Source organism: Empidonax traillii, unplaced genomic scaffold, assembly GCF_003031625.1.
Source record: "Empidonax traillii isolate 1590-97213 ecotype Southwest subspecies unplaced genomic scaffold, ASM303162v1 scaffold661:size936278, whole genome shotgun sequence".
Classification (NCBI taxonomy): domain Eukaryota; kingdom Metazoa; phylum Chordata; class Aves; order Passeriformes; family Tyrannidae; genus Empidonax; species Empidonax traillii.
The window spans coordinates 912,134-930,075 of NW_020955854.1; the positions used below are offsets into that span (position 1 = coordinate 912,134).

At 34.7% G+C, this 17,942-nt stretch overlaps 1 protein-coding gene across 1 annotated transcript in view; it reads left to right on the top strand.

The window, feature by feature from the left end:
* Positions 1-17,844, top strand: part of LOC114065442 (polypeptide N-acetylgalactosaminyltransferase-like 6) — a gene marked incomplete at its 3' end in the record, with an annotated part of 186,344 nt that extends 168,500 nt beyond the window's left edge. The window contains exons 2-3 of the mRNA XM_027899361.1: positions 146-254; positions 17,702-17,844. Of these exons, the coding sequence (XP_027755162.1) occupies positions 146-254; positions 17,702-17,844 (252 nt within the window). The remainder of the gene's footprint in view (positions 1-145; positions 255-17,701) is intronic.
* Positions 17,845-17,942: the final 98 nt, after the last annotated feature.

The window sequence follows — 17,942 nt, forward strand, 5'->3', positions numbered from 1 at the left end:
CAAGGTACTTCATTTACCACAGTAAAGTTTCAATATTTGCATTGAATAAGCTGAATGTTTTATTTGCTTGACTGTTCGTCTTTAATAATGCAAACCACATATGTATGTATTTATTTATTTGTTTGTTTATTTACTGTTTTCGCAGACACTTCCATTGGGGCTGGGAGATGGACAGCTCTTTACCTGGACTGATGGCTTAAAAAGGAAGGACTGGCATGATTATGAAAGCATTCAAAAAGATGCTATGCGTTCAGGTATACGTGACTTCAGAACAAATTAAAGTGGTTTACTCATTTTTTATCTGCATGGTTATTTTTCTTTTATGTCATCTAAAAGGCATTCCTAACATTTTTTTTTTCTTATTGCAATGCCACAAGGACATAATGTTCTGAATTTAGGGATCAGACCAAGCATGAATACCTTATCTCTGAAAACAGCCGGGTGACAGTAAAAATAAAGTGTTTCATGCTAATAAGTGTATAATGATTTTGTAATGGGAAAAAATGTTGTCAACAAAATATTTTTCATATTGAAGTCTGTTGTTAGACTGTGACCAAATTGAAACAAAGTGTTGGTTTCCAAAGGGACATATATCCATATATCACAACTAAAGCCAAGTTGTCCTTAAATCAATGAATAAAACCTGAGTTCAGTGAGTTCAGTACCTAGAGCTGCCAGGTTCTTAGAAGAAAACTTTTGACAGTTTTACCACTGTCAAACTTCAATCCTAAATGCTAAAGCTACTTCACTTCATTTTGACAGTTTATAAGTATCTGAAAATGGGAGAAAATTGTATTTGCAGATACACTGAAGGACACTTTGTTACAGTGAGTAATGTAATTTTAATGTACCATCCCGTGCTGCATGCCCTAATTGCAAAGGATGGTTTGTGTGCCTTTTTCTGTCATCAGAGCGTGTTCAGATTTGAATTCTTCTTTTAGAATAAAATGTACAACTATTCAACATAAGATGAATTAAATTAGAAGGAAGGGAAACAGCAGTTGAATTGCACCTTAATCAGTGTTTCAAAGTCATTATTTTACAGAGGCCTATCTACTATTGTAAAATAAATTATACTGTCTTGATCCCACTGTCTTGAGACAGCCAAAACCTCCCGCAAAATGCCTCTATAGCTGAATCTAGTTGACAAATTCACAAGACTTAGTAAGTACTTAATTTTGCAGTAAGTACAACAAGTAAAATATTGCAAATGTAGGTTAATTTTGTAAGCCATTTCTCCCTTTCTCATTTGAATTTTGATGACTAACTAAAAAAAAAACTATCCTCCCACATGTGCTTAGAAGGTATAAAAGGTGGGGAAGAGGAGGAGTTGTCAGATCAATAATTATTGTGTTCCAAATTTCTAACCTAAAAATGACAAATATCTAAGAGAGAAGGTACAAAACAGAAGCAGCACATATATAGAAACTTGCACATATATAGAGAGTATCACATCTGCTGGTTGGAATGGACTTTTTTGAGAGATGTGCACTGATGCTTTGGCAATGTACTTTTAATTCCTGAATGTGTAATATGAACAGTAATACTTAGGGTTATCTGATGGATAGCTGTACCATTGCCAACATAATGCAAGTCATTGCATGGAGTCAACTAAGAAATTTACAAAATGTTTTAGGTAGCTTTTATATTTCCAGTCCTGGTCCTAACATTAGAAGTAGTAGTAGTAGGTGAATATTTGATTTCTCTTCCTAACAACAAAATAAAATATATCTGAAATGAACTTTTAGTTAAAAATCTATCTGAAAGCATGAAATAGCAGTGAAAAGGCTTCTCGGGACATTTGAGGAAAGGTACTCAATGCTCATTGCACAGAAAAGAAGAAGGAAGTGAAGTATTTCTTTTAATTCAGTCTAGCTGTTGATCTGTGAAGCTTACAATTTCCTAAACACTGGGAATGTGAATTTCATAATTTATAATTATGGAGAGGTACTAGTTTCTCCATGATTACTGCTTCTTTTTCACAGCCAAATATTTTGATCCCTCTTCATTCCACGAAATTAAAAATTTATGTTCCTGGATTTGTGTGGTCTCTACTCTTAAAGCCAAGGAGTAAAGCCATTTGCTTTATAAATATACTGTTTGTCAGTACAGAATAGATGTAGTGAAATGAGGATTATGTCATTCTGTCAAACCAATCACTTCCATTTTTCTCTGAATATTATTCTGTCATTAGCTCAAAACCAGTGACTGAAATATAGGAATAGGAATGCAAAAAATAACCTTAACAAGAAGTAATTCATAACTAAACAGTTGTGATAGATACTTTAGAAAGAAAAAAAAAAAAGAAGTTTAATTGCTTCCATTTACTGAAGTGAGCCATTAAATCAATCAGATATTACAATGGAGGGGGAGGGAACAAAATAAGCTAATCAGAGAAACTGACTTTATTGGAGCTGATATGCCGTGCTATCTTTTTGACATGAAATCAGCATTTAAAATAAGAGCTGTTTCTATTAATTTATTTTCTTTTGGGAATACAACTGATGACATGCCTTGATGAAGAATATGCTTAATTTGCACTAAAAATATGAGAACTGTAAACAAATGCAAATCGTACATCTGTCAATTTTTGTTTCAGTAAGTAATAAACAATGTCCGAAGTACATCGGAAAAGTGCTCTTGCACTGAAGTTCAGATTTGTGAGTGCACCTTACTCAGCTTGTGTGGTAATAACCTAGGTAGATGCTGGTGTGCATATTAACCCAGCTACAGCAACACTGATTGTGTCATGGCAGTGTAAACCTACCTGCATCCCTAGACAGAGTGGAGATCCTGGATGCTGCAGCCTCTGATACTGCCATTAATCAGCTACTCTAGCTGTCATTTCTTTGTTTCATCAGAGATTTCCCTACTTGCCTTCAGTTGTCTGGGGAGGACTTGAGGGCTTTCCTACCAAGACATTCATTTCAGGAGCAAGGCAGCTTCTGTGGCACCAATGGCCACTGACTTTCCAAGCTTTCTGTGCAGAACTAGGAATGTGAGGTCCCTGAATGCTCCTGTGTGGGATGAGGTTCACAGGGGAGAGGGCCATGAAAGCCTAAGGTAGTAATTCAAAAGCATCTGTGAGAAGAAATTATGTTGATTTCACCTCTATCTTTGTATCCTGGGTAGTGAGAATAAAAGTCCTTGAGCATCAGTCAATGTCATTGTTCCTCCATTTCTGAAAGTTATTTTATCTATTTCACTCAAGAAATTCTCAGCTGTACCGTCAGATACAAGTAGGACCAGTAATGATGAATTACAGCCCTTTTCAGATAAGAGGAAGGATTCATTTGTGTAACTCTTGGGCTTTTAAAGAAGTATAGATTGAATGTTTACATTTTAATATGGTGCTATTTTTTATATAGTGCTATTCCTTTAATATGAAAAGCTGTTCCTAACTAAAAGTGATAGCTTTCCCAATGTAAAATACTAGAAAAGGAGAACTGAAGGATTAGAAAAAGGGAAAATTTCAAGCTGAGCAGAACTGGAAAACAAAAAATAAGGTGTTATTTCTGAAAACGTTTTATCAATTCTAATAATTATATTAATAGCATATAAGATACATGTAGAAATATTGCATACTGCAAGTTTCATAGTGTTTTTTGATTTTCAATTTGTATTTTTTTAATAAAGTCTTTTTTTTTTTCCTTTATAGCTTTGGAGATATTTTTGTCTGATTGCATGTGTATGCTGAAATGATTATGTTCTATGATGTTCGTTAAATATTTAGTGTAATAGGAAAATTTCTGAGAGGATGATGACATATAAAGAGCTGTGTAAATATAAATATATGAAAGCTTTTGTCTTCAAAAGAAATTGTTTAAGGGACTGATGAAGTAAATTCTGAGATGTAGCTGTCAATACTTTCATGTTTGACTGTTGAGCCATTTTGCTCCTTTGTTAATAAGGTCTCAGAGGAAAAACCTTTCAGAATGTACCATAACAACCAATAGTTATTCCAGCAGTTATCAAGCCATTTGCACATTCTTTGTTCCTCCTATTTCTATATTTAAATAGTATGTGGAAGCCTGCTGTGGAGGGAAGGAATGAAGGTTTTAATTCTTTCCTATATTCAGTATTGTTTTTACCTTTCTGCTTCTTGAAAATGTTACCTTGACTGGGAGAAGAGGATTTTAAAGATCTTGACCTTTACATGCCTCAGTGCAGGCATTTCATAGAGAATAGTTCTATAAACAAACAGACAGTATGTTCTATAGTTCCACAAACAAACATTCATACTGATTAGTTTTGTAAACAAACTAAGCAGAGATATTGAAAAATAAGTGAACATGTTAGTGATGAAAATGGAAATAGAATGAAGCTCTGTATTGTTGGGGTGGAATGTTAAGGGAAGCAAAAGTCTCCAGTGCTTTTTTACTGCAGTAACAAGTAGTGAACACCTGACATTTGACTTCAGCGTGACCTAAAGACATTGTGCTGTGGTGATTGTTTTCCATCACTTCTGTTCAAGTATTTTTGGGAATTAAGTGTGTAAAATAATTCCCTACACTTTTGCAGTTAAATCTTATAATTTTGAACAGTACATGTTCTTAAATTCAGATCAACTTGTCAAGGCAAAGCCTAGTGCCAGAGTGCTGCTAGAAGATATGAGGCAGTATGATACAAAAGCAACATTAAATGCAATTCCCTATTGGTCATGAAAAAAATTAATTCTGTGATACTTATACAGGTAAATGTAATGAAAGTTGTGCAGAAAAAGATGTGTATACTGAAATATTGATTTACTTATCCTGTATTTTGTATGGGATTATACACTTGGGGTTTTGTCACCGTTATATATTAAACAAATTTTCTAGATTTAATTTAGGCCCCTGAACTTGCAATTCTTTTCAAAAGAATTTGAGAACTTGCAGTATAATTGGAGCTGTAGCGATAGCCAAGGTCTCAATAAACATTCCTAACCTAATTTTTCATAGCATTAATCACAAATATGCTTTATGCAGCTTACAATGTATTGTTTTTTTAAGAGAGAAAAATGTTTATCAGTTTATCCTAATGCAAGTCTGATATGATTAAAAAATTCTAAACTGTAATGTTAATCATGGCTTGTCAAACAGACAGCACATAAAGGATATATAATATGAAAGATGGTTGCAATCTACTGCAGTTACATAAAGTGTTTCACATATTAAAATGCCTTTGCTCTGTAAATAAAGTGCTGTAGACTGAGATGTGATTCTACCACTCTTATTCTTAATGGTCAGGATATCCTAATGAAAACAGTGAGATCAGTTTAGAGCTTGGTGCCAAGCAGAAAAAAAATATTATATTATACTCTCAAATAATGATTTGGTAAGAGATTTTTTTTTTTCGGTGGTGCCCTCTTCAGAAGTTTAAACCATGTTATCTAGAAAATATGGTTTGGTTTGTTTGAGTTTTTTTTCACAAATGCTTAGGGTTTTCCCTGGGTGACTTACAGACTGAATTTCCTGGCAGGTTTGTTTGCTTGTGCTACTTGCTTGTGCTGTGTGCTACTACACACCCTCACTGGATCTCAAGTTACAACTTAGTATTACACTGCTGCAGAAGAAGCAAGGAAGAGTAAGGCTGTCACTGTGAAGAATTTGTGTCTGTGAGAAAAGTGTGCACATGATAGAACTAACTCTTGACACTCAAATCTATGCATAAGAAAGAGTTTAAATGTGCTGTTAAGTTAGAGCTAAGCTGTTGTAAAGCACAATGCCTCTGTTGCCTTGGCCAGATTTGAAGCCCTTCTTATGGTTGAAGTTAATTTGATTATTCTTGTGTTCTTACCTGTCCCCACCCCCCCATCCACACACATAATAGTTGAAAACTCATCAATTAAACCACTTAGTTGATAAACTAACTTTAAGGACCTACCAGAGAGGCCAAGGAAGCAGGAGCAGAGTTCATAATATGACTCATTATATAGAACACTGAACATTATCTTCTGTGTATCTTTCTGTGCTGGGCATTGGCATGTTGATTTTTATCATGATAGGCAGAAAGAAAATTGTGTTTCCAGAAACTTGGCAAGAAATATCTATGACTGCATGGTAAATCAATTGTACATATTCTAGTTTGAAACTAGCATAAGATTCTAAGAAGTGCTCTCTTACAATCTTACCATCTGCTTGTGATAGTCCCAAGTGTGTTAATATCTGTTCTGTATAGTGGTGAAGAGGTGTCAGTGGACTCACATCATGTGAGTATTTAATGTGTAATGCTTGTGGGTTTAATAGAGTTGCTGCCTGAAAAATAAAGGAAACTTGAGTTTAGAAGTTTAGGGCTTGGGGATTTTTGGGAAGGAGGGGTATGAAGGAAAATCTCAGCTAAAATGGATCTTTTAATTTGGCACTTGCAGTCTGGAAGGGTGCTTTGGGTTTTGGGCACTGTCAGTTGTCTTTCTCCCTGTGCTTAAATTTTTTCAGGACTTCTTAAGTACTTGTTATTTAGTAGGAGTCCATCTGTAGATTCTTGGCTGTTTGGTGTTTTTTTGTTTAAGGGGAGATATATTTTGTAGTAATTCTGGAAAACGAATCTTATCTTGATACTCTTCTGAAGCATGTGTCTCATTTGCAGGAAGAGTTTGAAGTGAACAGCTTATAGCTTAGAAACCTTCAGGCTAGACCTGTCTACGTGTAAGAAGGAGGAGAGCTCTATAGACCATCTGAATTGAGCTTGTTGTCTCTTGTGATAGATGTAAAGATGATCAAGTTTGTCAGTTCAGGGCAATTACTGCTTGACTCAGTGGAACAAAGAACCGTTGCTTGGTTTACTATGAAAACTCAAATTCAGAGAAGAAGGAAATTTATCCTGACTACAATGTAGTGAAAGAGCTTGATCAAGTAGTTGGCAGCAGTTATAGCCTATCAAGACCATACTTTTCAATTCAGCTGCAATGGAAAAATTAAATTTTTCCTTACTACTTTTGTGTCATCTTTTAATTTTAGAATATGGAACAAACTGCTGTCAACCATCTTTGAAGTCTGTTTCTTTTAAAGATTTAAGAAAGACATTCCTTTAATCTGAGTCCAGGTCAAAAGACCCATAAGAACTTAAATTTTAAAGGCTTGCCAAATGAACAAGGCTCTTTCTTGGTCTAAGCTACATGATATTTGAGGGAATTTCCTATCCACATTGTATGCCAGTGCCAGATAGTGCTTGCACACTAGTCATTAACCTTGCATGTTGCAGACTCCATCATCATGATAATAATCACAAGCACACCATTCCAAAGACATTAGAAAGCTCTTTACACTCTAAATTTCACCACTTTTTTTCCTTAACATTGCAATTGGCTTGCTACTGTAAACTTAATCATTGTCATGTATAGAAAATACAGTTTAGCAGAGGAGGTAGTTAAATTTGCCAACACATTTTTAGAGTATTATTTTAGCCTTTTGGCCTTCAAACCACAAGCAAGATGTTTGGATTCCTAAAAAAAAAACCCCAAAACAATAAGTTGTACCTACTTTCCTGTCATAGCTTTTTTCTTTTGAGGATATGAATTAAGTTTGCAAGTACAAAAGTCTAGCATACTTATCTCAATGCAGTTTATGACTGAAATATGTGTAAGGTGACTTTCTTTTCCTTCCTGTTTTCATTAAACAAGCTGACAGAAGAAAATTATTGGACTGGTGAAACAATTTGTCTGACATCGATTGAATGTATGTGAAAAGGCAGAGATGTATGATTGTTTTGCTGTAATTTGCTTTTTAGACACTAGCTCATCAAACGATGCCCTGTAACCACTGCTTCTCAAGGAACACAGCTACCTTTTGGATGTTATTATGTGACACAAAGTTGTCCGCCCTCCATGCTTTCAGTGAAGTGGTGTCTGGGGGAATCTGTCCTCCCAACAAAAAGGAAGTAAAAAAAAAGGAGTGGCATTTTGTTCTGCGAACCTGTGTGAAAATTCTGCTGTCTACAAGCTGGAAATAAACTTCTGTTTAGGCAATTCTGACTAGAGGTTCTGTAGGTGATATTGAAATGTAAAATGTAAAACTTGCCAGGAAATTCAGAGGAAATATTCTCAGATTTAAAAAAAAAAAAAAGAAATCAAGACATGCATTAAAATTGCATTATAGATATTCTTAAAACATAGAAAAATTCTTTCTTTTGATATACATTTTGGTTTACATTTTTATATTTTTTAATGATAGCTGAAGTCATTTCAGGTTACCTCGACTATTACTTCTATTTTAGATGCTAATTAATTGGAGAGCTGGTATGTGTTTTGGAAACTATTGTCAAAGTATATGAGGCTACTGATACTTCTTAGTTGCTCCTTGCATTTTTATTGCATGGCCGCTTGCAAAAGGTGAGACTGATCCTGAAAAACAGTGAGTACTGGTGCATAAAGCAGGGAAGGAGTTGTCTCCAGTGGGCAAGTTGGAGACACTAAAAAGATACTGATTCTTTTGTCCTCCCAGGCCTTCTTTCCATTCTAGAGCAACTCTGAATACTTCAAGGATTTTTTTAGTTGTGAGACTAATCTATTTCTAATATTGTCACATGAAAAGAAAAGAAGCCTCTAAATAACATGTTAATTTATGGGGGGGTATGTGTTTTTTTCCCAGCTTTTACTAAAGCAGTTATACTGGGAAGAAATCCAAAATTCATGTGTGTCACAAAGAAGAGTGAAAGCTGTGAGTGGTTAAAGTTCTAGAGGGCTGACATTTTAGTTAGCTGCTATTAATGAGTAAGTTAAGCAAGTTATTAACAAACTGCCACTTCAGTATAGTATTTAAATTACTTTTCCCCTCCAGTTTATCCAGTGATCAAATTTTTAAAATTTGTAATAAACTATGTTTTCATCTTTTCTCTTTATTTTGTGGAAATGTCTGAAGACAAACATAGAAGTATACATAGAACAAAACCAAAACAGAACAACAAAAAACAACAACAAAAAACCCTCAAAAAAACCAAAACCAAACAAATTCAAAACCACCAAAGCAAAATCAAAACAGCAAACATCAGTTTTCAGCAAGTTAACTTTTTCAAAAAAGTTCCCAATGGACATACTACTTTTGTGCTGAATTATGCATAAATATGGCCTTGGGATAAATATTTAGTTGTGTTCTGTAAGTGATGACTTGTCTTTTTTAATAGAAAATACTTTAAACTAATTAGTTGAAAATCAGTTCATGGCAGAAGGTAATTCTTTGAGTCTCTACTTCTGCCTCTGCCTGATTCCACAGCATGTATTGACTGGAAGTTTCAGTTGACTTTAATACAGGGAATGTACTCAAATTTGTGTCAGGCATTTGAAAAACAGTTGGCATTAATTGGACTTGTGTTATTCAGAAAGACGTGAATCAATGGCAAGGGAGGAAAAGGGCTGTGTAGAGCTGTGCTCATAGCAGGTCAAGCATTAAATTTAGCTTTCCTTACCACAATAACATCAGTCAGTTGTAACGTTCTTTAAAATAAAGAATACATTTTAAACCACAAAATGAATTATAAAAGGCAATATTAATGATTGCAGCATTAGTGGTGTCTTTTATAAGAAGAGGGAAAGGCAGTCACTGGGAAAATGCAGCAGTAGGGGGTATATGCAGCAGTTATGTAGTATCAGAACAGTTTTCACAGGAATAATGTGTCTGATTTTTCTAAAGAAAACATGAAAAGGACAAGACAGCTGAGATTAATGGTGTTACTTTGTGTGTGGTAGAATAATATGCGTTATGTTTTAAGTAGAAGGACTTTGGTAGGCCAGTCCCAAGAACATGATATTTTTCACTTTTATCTGCTATAACTGCACCTTGCTAGATCTTAACATGTTAGTACACTTCCTTGGGCTTATATTGCTTGCCTTGAGAATAATTCTTGTATCTCTGAACTTGAAGGGGTGCCTGTTTTGTTCATTAACCCAGGTAATTATTTACAAACCCAGCTTCAGTTTCGTATTAAACTCACTATCATCTGAGAAATAGGGCACTGTATTGTATAATGTATAGATCCAAAGGGACCTGAAAAGGCAATAAACCACTTATATACTACATGGGGAAGTTGTCCTGAGTGTGCAAACTCTGATTGCTTATAGACATTTACAGAAGGAAGAAGTTTGACCTTGTCACTGAGTAACCATGTGGGGAATCAGATGGCATAGTTCTACTTCCTGGGTCTGCCTCAAACTTTAACTGTGAATATTTACTATCTCCATATACAGGAACGGATTTTTTTTTTTTTGTATAGGAGTCTTAGAGGCTAAATCTAAATTTACTGGGAGCTGTGACAGCTCATGTGTTCTTTGTAGAACATATGTAGAACATCATGGAATAGTGCTTCAGGTACAAGAGTGACCACACTATTGCACACTGTTAAGTCACACTGCACTGTTGCACATTGTTGACTCACACATAGCTAAATTCATTTTTACAGGTTATTCCATCTTCTTTGTGTGACAGTCACAAAGCCAGATTCTGGAGCTATTTTATCTTGAATTCATGAAAAAAAGAGAAAAAATAAGGAGCTTGTATTAAGAAGTTTGTTCCGTGGAATGTCATATTTGTTTTCCTGTAATAGAATATGGTAAATAGTACATGGTTATACTATGTCTTAGAATGAAATAAAATAGAGGAGGAGGGATAGGTCTCAGGTAGCTGTTAATTATTTTGTATTTTGAGGTTTTCTGAAACACTACCTTTATAACTGTAATTTTGCATTAAATTTGTGGAGCTGATTAGTTCCTATATAAAATCATGATAGGAACACTTTAGTTTGAGTTTTTCAAGATGTCAGCTTGACCACAGACCTTAATTATAGAAGACCCACTGGTACTAGAGACTATTAGAATGCCATTCTTGATGCAGTTTGTGTGAATAAATTTATGTAAGTACTGAAACAAACACCTTACCATTATTAGTAGATTTTTTTTTTAAGGTAATCTTGTTCTGTAGTAGAGACTTTTTATTCTAGCAAATCGTTCAGTTACTAAATGAAACTGTGAATCCTTTTTTATGGTTGAATTCTGTATCTCGTATTCTTGCTCATTCAGTATTTGGCTCTGATTAATGGTCTACAGCCAGTCTGTTCTAATGTTAAATGAAAAAAACATTCTGGTGGCTGTGGCATTTGGTGATAAGTAGTTAGACTAAATAGAAGATGTACTGTGCATCCCTTGGCTACAGAGTTATGATTAGATTCAGCTCAGCCTGCAGAATGCTACTGAGGATATTGCTGCTCTGCTGCAGTGATAGAGCAACTCATATCAAAACAGCATGTGTTGCTGCTTATCTTTCATTGTACACTGTGGCATTCTAAATACAGTGGACAAACCAAATAGTATGGTCTATTTTTTTCTTCCCCCCCCCCCCTTTTTTTTTTTTTTTGCTAGACTTATTAAAATGGGAAAGGGGGATAGAATGAGTCTTTCCACCCACCAGGATACTGTAGTACTTGCAGCAAGTTTTAAAAGCCATAGATTTTTTTTTTAATTGTAGTAAATATTTTTGTGAAGTGTTTATTCAAGCCTTCAGACATTTTATGTTTCAGAGCTCATTTGCAGTCACTTTTCTGCTAAAACAAAACAATGCCACTAGCTAACCTCATGATTTATTTTAAAACAATCACTTGCCCCCCTCACACACTGTATTTTTACTCTACAATGTATATGTTGGAAATTTAGAGACTGCATTTTCAATGTTCCAAATAAATGAAAAAGGTGAGGGATACACTAATCTAATATTCCATAAAGCACAAGCTATAAGAATTAGCAATTAATTATCAATTGAAAAAATGCACATATTTAAGATAAACCACCATGTCATTTCATGATGGTTATTTGAAAATTGCAAGGTGCAGAGTTGGATTGTTCCAGTGTATAATGCACTTTTCTGCTAGGACACCACTGCCAAGAGTGAAGGCCAGGTTGAATCTTAAAGTGACATGTAGTAAAATGCCTACATACCTGCAGGAATTAATCTCAAGAGCACTGATCTATTTTTTTTTCTTGCAAGTTAATTGACTCAGTAAACAATATTTTATTAAATATAAACAGGTAACATATAAGAGCTAATTCCTGAAGTATAACTACAATAATTTTGCAGTCCTCTTTGCCAAGGCAACAGCTAGGCCAGCTGATTGTTCCCCACTCCTAAAATAAAGCCGTCCTTACTTTTGAGAACTGTGGAGTCCTGGGAGTCAACAAGCCCCAGTTGAAGTTACCACTTTGTGCTGTGATCTGGGGCTTTTGGCACTGCCAGATGTTGCTGTTGCTTTGCTCCACTTGCTACTGATTCATTCTTCTGCTGACTGCAGCTACTGTTCCTCTTTTTTCAGCTGTCCTGCCTCACCAGTATCATATTGTAGCATTTCCTCTTACTTCAGCTTTTAAGAAGTGCATATGCAGTAGTGCCATGTCCTTTATGTATACAGAATACTGGTAATCAGCTTCTCCCACTTCATGGGCCCTTAAAAAAAAAAAAGTATGCCATTTTTTCCTTGCAGTCCTACACAGAAGTTATGATCTCTCTAGATTAACATAAAGAGTTGGCCTAGTATGTCTCTGGAAATCTAGAAATTGTGTCTAAGGCAGTTACAAAGCTGTAAGGTTTTTTTCTACTTTTATATTAATTTCTTTTTACAGAAATGCTTCTCAAACATCTGTAAAATAAGTACATTTCAGAGGTTCCCATTTATGCTCTCCAGGAAATGCTCTTCCTTTACCTACTTCCTACCAACTATGGATTGAGGAATGGGGGAACACATCACTACATTTTATGTTAGCAACAGTTCCTTTCATTTGTATCTCATGTGAATGATAAGCAAACAATACTCCAAAGATTCAACTACAGTACAATATGAATGTACCCTTTTAAAAATTTTAAGGAACATGTTTGGTTTGGTTTTTTGTTGTTGTGATTTGGTTGTTTTGTTGAGGTTTTGTGGTTTTGAGTTGAGGTGTGGTGTTGAGTTCTGGATGTGAGCAGGCAGTCAAATAAAACTTAAGCTGTATGTTTTTTCTTCCCTTTTCTCCCAACCTATGCTATTTGTATAAAGCCACTCATGAAGAGAGAAGCAATTTAATTCGTATTTCTCCAGCCGACCATCATGCTGCTGTAGCAGCAATCTGGAGGCCAAAACCTCATTTTTGCTCCCAGTGACATCTCTATACCACTCATCATGGTCCTTGAACAGAAAATCTGTGTATGCTACTGTCATCTGAAGGTAGATAAAATAGTAGGGACTTTCTACCAGAAAACTGAGTGACTGTTTGATTGTTGTATTCTGTAGTAGTTCGATGTTGAAACTGTAATAAATAAATTTGATTTACATTTGATTTGATTACAGCTGTGTCTGTAATGCTAAGAAAAAGCCTTTTACATTGCCTCAGGTCTTGACAGAGTTATGTAATAAATAATTAAAAGTGTTGTAAATCTTACTGCAGTGGCTTTTCAAGCTGTTGCAAGGTAGAGTAGCAATAAAATAAATCTTAAAAGGTTATTTTGATCCCGTTTCCACTGATGTAAAATCAATTAAATTCGTTTCCTATAAATTAGGGTAATGAAATTGTATGACTTAGTGGGATACTCTGAGAAGTTTGGGAAAAGTAGAACAGACTTGACATAAATATATTTCAGTTTCTGATGCAAGTTTTCTGGACTCTGAGGAAACTTATTGTCAGTTCTCTTCCTGTTTCTCATAGTGTTCATAGGAATTTAAGGTTAGGATGGACCTCAGTATACGACCAAAGTTGTGATATCATTTCTTGCTTGCATGTATTCCACAGTTCCCTGGATTTCATATTCCGTTGTTTCACTGTTCACACAGTTAAAAGAATGTTCCTTATTTTCAATCTGAAAAGCCATTTTATATATATATAGATAGATATATATATATATATGTATATATACTCAAATTTTTTGCTATTTGAATAGTTCCATTTGATATGTAGGAAATTCCATTAATGTGAGATGTGCAATTTTAATTTTCTGTCTCCATAAAAACTTGGCAAAGAAAGATGCTTCATTAATTTATTAAAATGTTCATTGGTTTTATTGGAAATTAACGTAAATGTGCAAAACCACAGAAGGCGTTTGCTCAAAATAACCAATTCCTTTCTTAGTATGAAAGGAGAAAGTGATTTGATATAACAAATTTTGGATAAAAAAATTTTTCTCGTTTTTTCCCTGAGGACTAGACTATACTAATCCCTGATTTGCCCCTTAAACTAAATAATTGTTCTCCTGTATGTCTTCCTAAGGGTTCAAAATACAATATTTGTGAATAGGATTAGAACTCCACCAAGTGTAGTTCTTGTAGATACAAGATGAAGATAAGATGTATACTTTCAGGAAAAAAAAATCCTTTTTCTTTGTGCATATATCAAGTTGCCTCTCTGTTGAAGATAATCAGTTTTTTAGCAGATGTACTGCACCCTGCCTTTCTGATTGTGAGGAAAAGTAAGAAATACAATTATTTTGTTTGTACTCAAATGGAAATTCACTTCCTTAAAAAAGCAGAACGTGCTGGCAGTTTGAATTGCTAATCTGTTACACTTATTAATCTAAGTAATATGAAATTGATCTACACAGCACAAGATGGCTGTGTAGAGTTATATACAGCTGTGCATTAGGGAAATTCAGAAATTATGTAAAAGATGTTACAATAGCTTTGAACAGAGTTTTTGCCCTCTGACTTGGCCAATTGCCATATCAGGGATCAAAAAGGCTATTTATTGTGTAGAAGTTTATGTAGCAAGAGGATGTAAAATGTCTGATTCAATGCTCTTATTTTGTTGCTGATCTTTATTTCCCATTTTACTTCCCACACTCTTTTTTTTTGAAGCTGATATGAGACTGCATTCATTTGAAATTTGTGTTTCTCTGTTGAAGAAATACAGTCACTCCCTCCCACCCCTGTGGGACTTCAATTCTGTATTGACATATGGCTCTACGATAAGATGAAATAACTGTCCTCGCTGTGAGAACTTTCAAAAGGGAGGATGGACTTGAACTTTATGTGTGATGAGCAAAGACAATGTTGTACTATATTCTCAATGGAATGTTTAGAGATAGTAGACAAAATTCATAATATGTTTTTTTAAATGTCAGAATTAACTTACCCAAAATTAAAAAAAAATGCACTATAAGAATACTTACTTATTTGTAGATTCATGTATTAAAGTAAACTCCTTGTATTTACTAAAGCTTTTAGCACATGGAGAATTCTTATTCCCTACTACAAATGTTATTGGATTAAAGGATGCTTGAATGCCTGAATTAAAGGGTGTGCTTAAATACTTCTGTGAATTATAGTCTTGGGTTAGGATAGCTGTGTAGTCATGCCTTAGTAAACTAACAGCAGTGAGTATAAGCAGTAAATAATTCAGATTTGTACACAGTTCTTCCCCACAGACACTGAGTGGTTTATGTTCTTTATCCACTTGGTTTCCTGTGTTAAGATGTTAGTCAATTGTTAACTCCTTGAACTTATCTGGCAAAGCCAATCTTTTTTTTTATCATGCCTATCGAATTATAAATAATGCTCATCTGAATTATAAAAACAAAACCCAAAAAGAAAACCCAGAAGACCCTGAAAAGAGATCCTGTTACCATGTGTTTTGTTGTTTATAGTTTTAAACAAGGTTTCCTTACCACTGAATATGGAAGTAGTGCAGAACTCCACTTCTGTTGCATGTTCAAATTTATTTACAGCTGATCTATTTTGCCAACAGTTTCCCTGTTTTAAAAGTACTTGTCTTCAGCTTCACTAGCAGGGGACAATATGAAGAAACTCTAGTATTATGAAAAATATTCATCTTCTGAATAGCCAAATGGACTCCTTTAAGAAAAGCAAAGCAAGAATCCACTTTTCTTTATACAGAGTGAATAGCTGGAATATACAGAAAATTCTATAGTAAAAAAAAAAAAATGTTAGTAATAGTATGTCATCATATAGGTAACTTATTCTGGAATTTTCACAGTATTAGTAACCACCTTATTTAAATAACCAACAGTACTTAACCAACTAATAACCACCAGTTAAAATGTTACTTTTGGTCTATCTAGAATATATGATGAAAGAGAGGGGCTAAAATTTCTGTCTTGGGAATTGAGTAACATTAGCTTATTGTTACTTTATTATGAGTCAGAATTTGATGCAATTGTACTATTGAATTTTGAGTAGTACTTTGACTCATCTAATGTTTCTTTAATATCATAGTTCCTCATATGTAGCATGAAATCATAAAGACTCATACTGAAGCTTAGTCTCAGATTTTGTATTATATTAGTGTGTTGCATGCATTTGGGGATGTTTGAAAGTAAAAATGACAAGATACGTGTTAGTAATGAAATAGCATAAGCAAAATGCATTTCTTGATACAAGCTAACTTTTTTCCCCATTGTAAGTAACATTAATTGTTTTCATAAGTTCTTAAATGAAACTGTAAATATATGCACAAAGTTTGGGATAAAAAAAGTATTATTTTAGCTGAAAAAAATCTAAAACTGAGTAACTACAGCACCTTAAGTTGCGTATTCTGTGTTTTTATTGTCATTTGCTTGTGCAGTATGAAATAAAGTATTGACAGAGGCTCGTGGGCTTTAAGGATACCACTGGATGTTTCTGTCAACTTCTGGTTACTTTCCTCTTGATCCCCTCCTATAGCTGCTCGTTATTAGCTGAGGATCAGGGCCCAGCTGGTCACCTATTGAATCCAGCTGGCAAGTTGATTAATTTCTTTATAAGAGTCCAGGTAAAAGGAAGTATTTTCTTACGAGTGGGCCCAGAGGGAGAAGCAGAGAGAGGTTATATGCAACCTGCTCAATTAAATACAGAGGAAAGCATATCTTCTTGAGAACATGAGTAGGCATGAAGGGCTTTGTAACTCTGAAGGGTACACCCTCTACAAGAATGAAAAGAATAAAAATAGTTGAGAAGAAGGGAAGGTTTTTATGTTCTGATTTTCTTTGAAGTGTTTTTGTTTGTTCTCTGCTCTCTAACTGGAACAGATAGAGGTATAGTTGCCTGAGGTAGGTACTAAGCAAGTCTAGTGTCTGATGAGAACTAACTTGGAAATAAAAAGCTGGAATAAAAAGTCTGTAGTTTGCCAGGGAACAAGCAAATGATTTCTTTGGGGAGGCACTAAGTGACCAGTTTCTGAAACCACATCAGCAGTGCTCTTACATTAGAAGCACTAAGCATATTTGGCTTGTCCCTAGGAATGCAAGCATGTTTAAGGAGCCTAGAGCAAAGCATCTAGTTTCCTTACTGTTGCTTCTGAAAAGTTAGACACTCTAAACTTCAATGATAAAGTTGCCTTCTGAAACGATGAGTGAGTGGTATACATGTTCTGACTACTGAAATGTAAAGCAACTCAGTAACCCGGTTCCTTATATTAATCAAAAGGAGTATTTCTGGAGCTGGAATTTGTTCTTAATTTTGCCAAGAAAACTTGATTCTGATGCAAAAAGGTCTTAGCCTAATCTACTGTTCAATTTTTTTTCTGTATAAGATGGCTTTAAGCTGATTGTGTATCTGGACAGAGAAAACTAGATGACTTGGGTGAATTCAGAGCAACTTCTTAGTCTCATTATTTGTCCCTACTTTGTGGTTTTGTGTTGGAAGTAACAGGAGTGTTGCTAAAGATACTGGAAGACACTCCAGGCACAGTGTTCTAATTGAAGTTCAGTGTAACTTATTTTTCTCTTTGTAGTCCATTCTGTGCTGTGAATTTGAGGCAAATAATTGTTTTGTTTTGTTATAGGGAAAGGTGAACATGGAAAGCCGTACCCTCTTACAGAGGAAGACCATGATGATTCTGCTTATAGGGAAAATGGCTTCAACATATTTGTTAGCAACAATATAGCACTGGAACGATCACTGCCAGACATCCGACATCCTAAGTATGTAAATTGTTTCCTGGACTATTTAGTTTTTAAGTTTTTATTTTTACATATCTCTAAATTACCTTTTCATTACAGAATGATTTTTGTTAAATTCCTGGG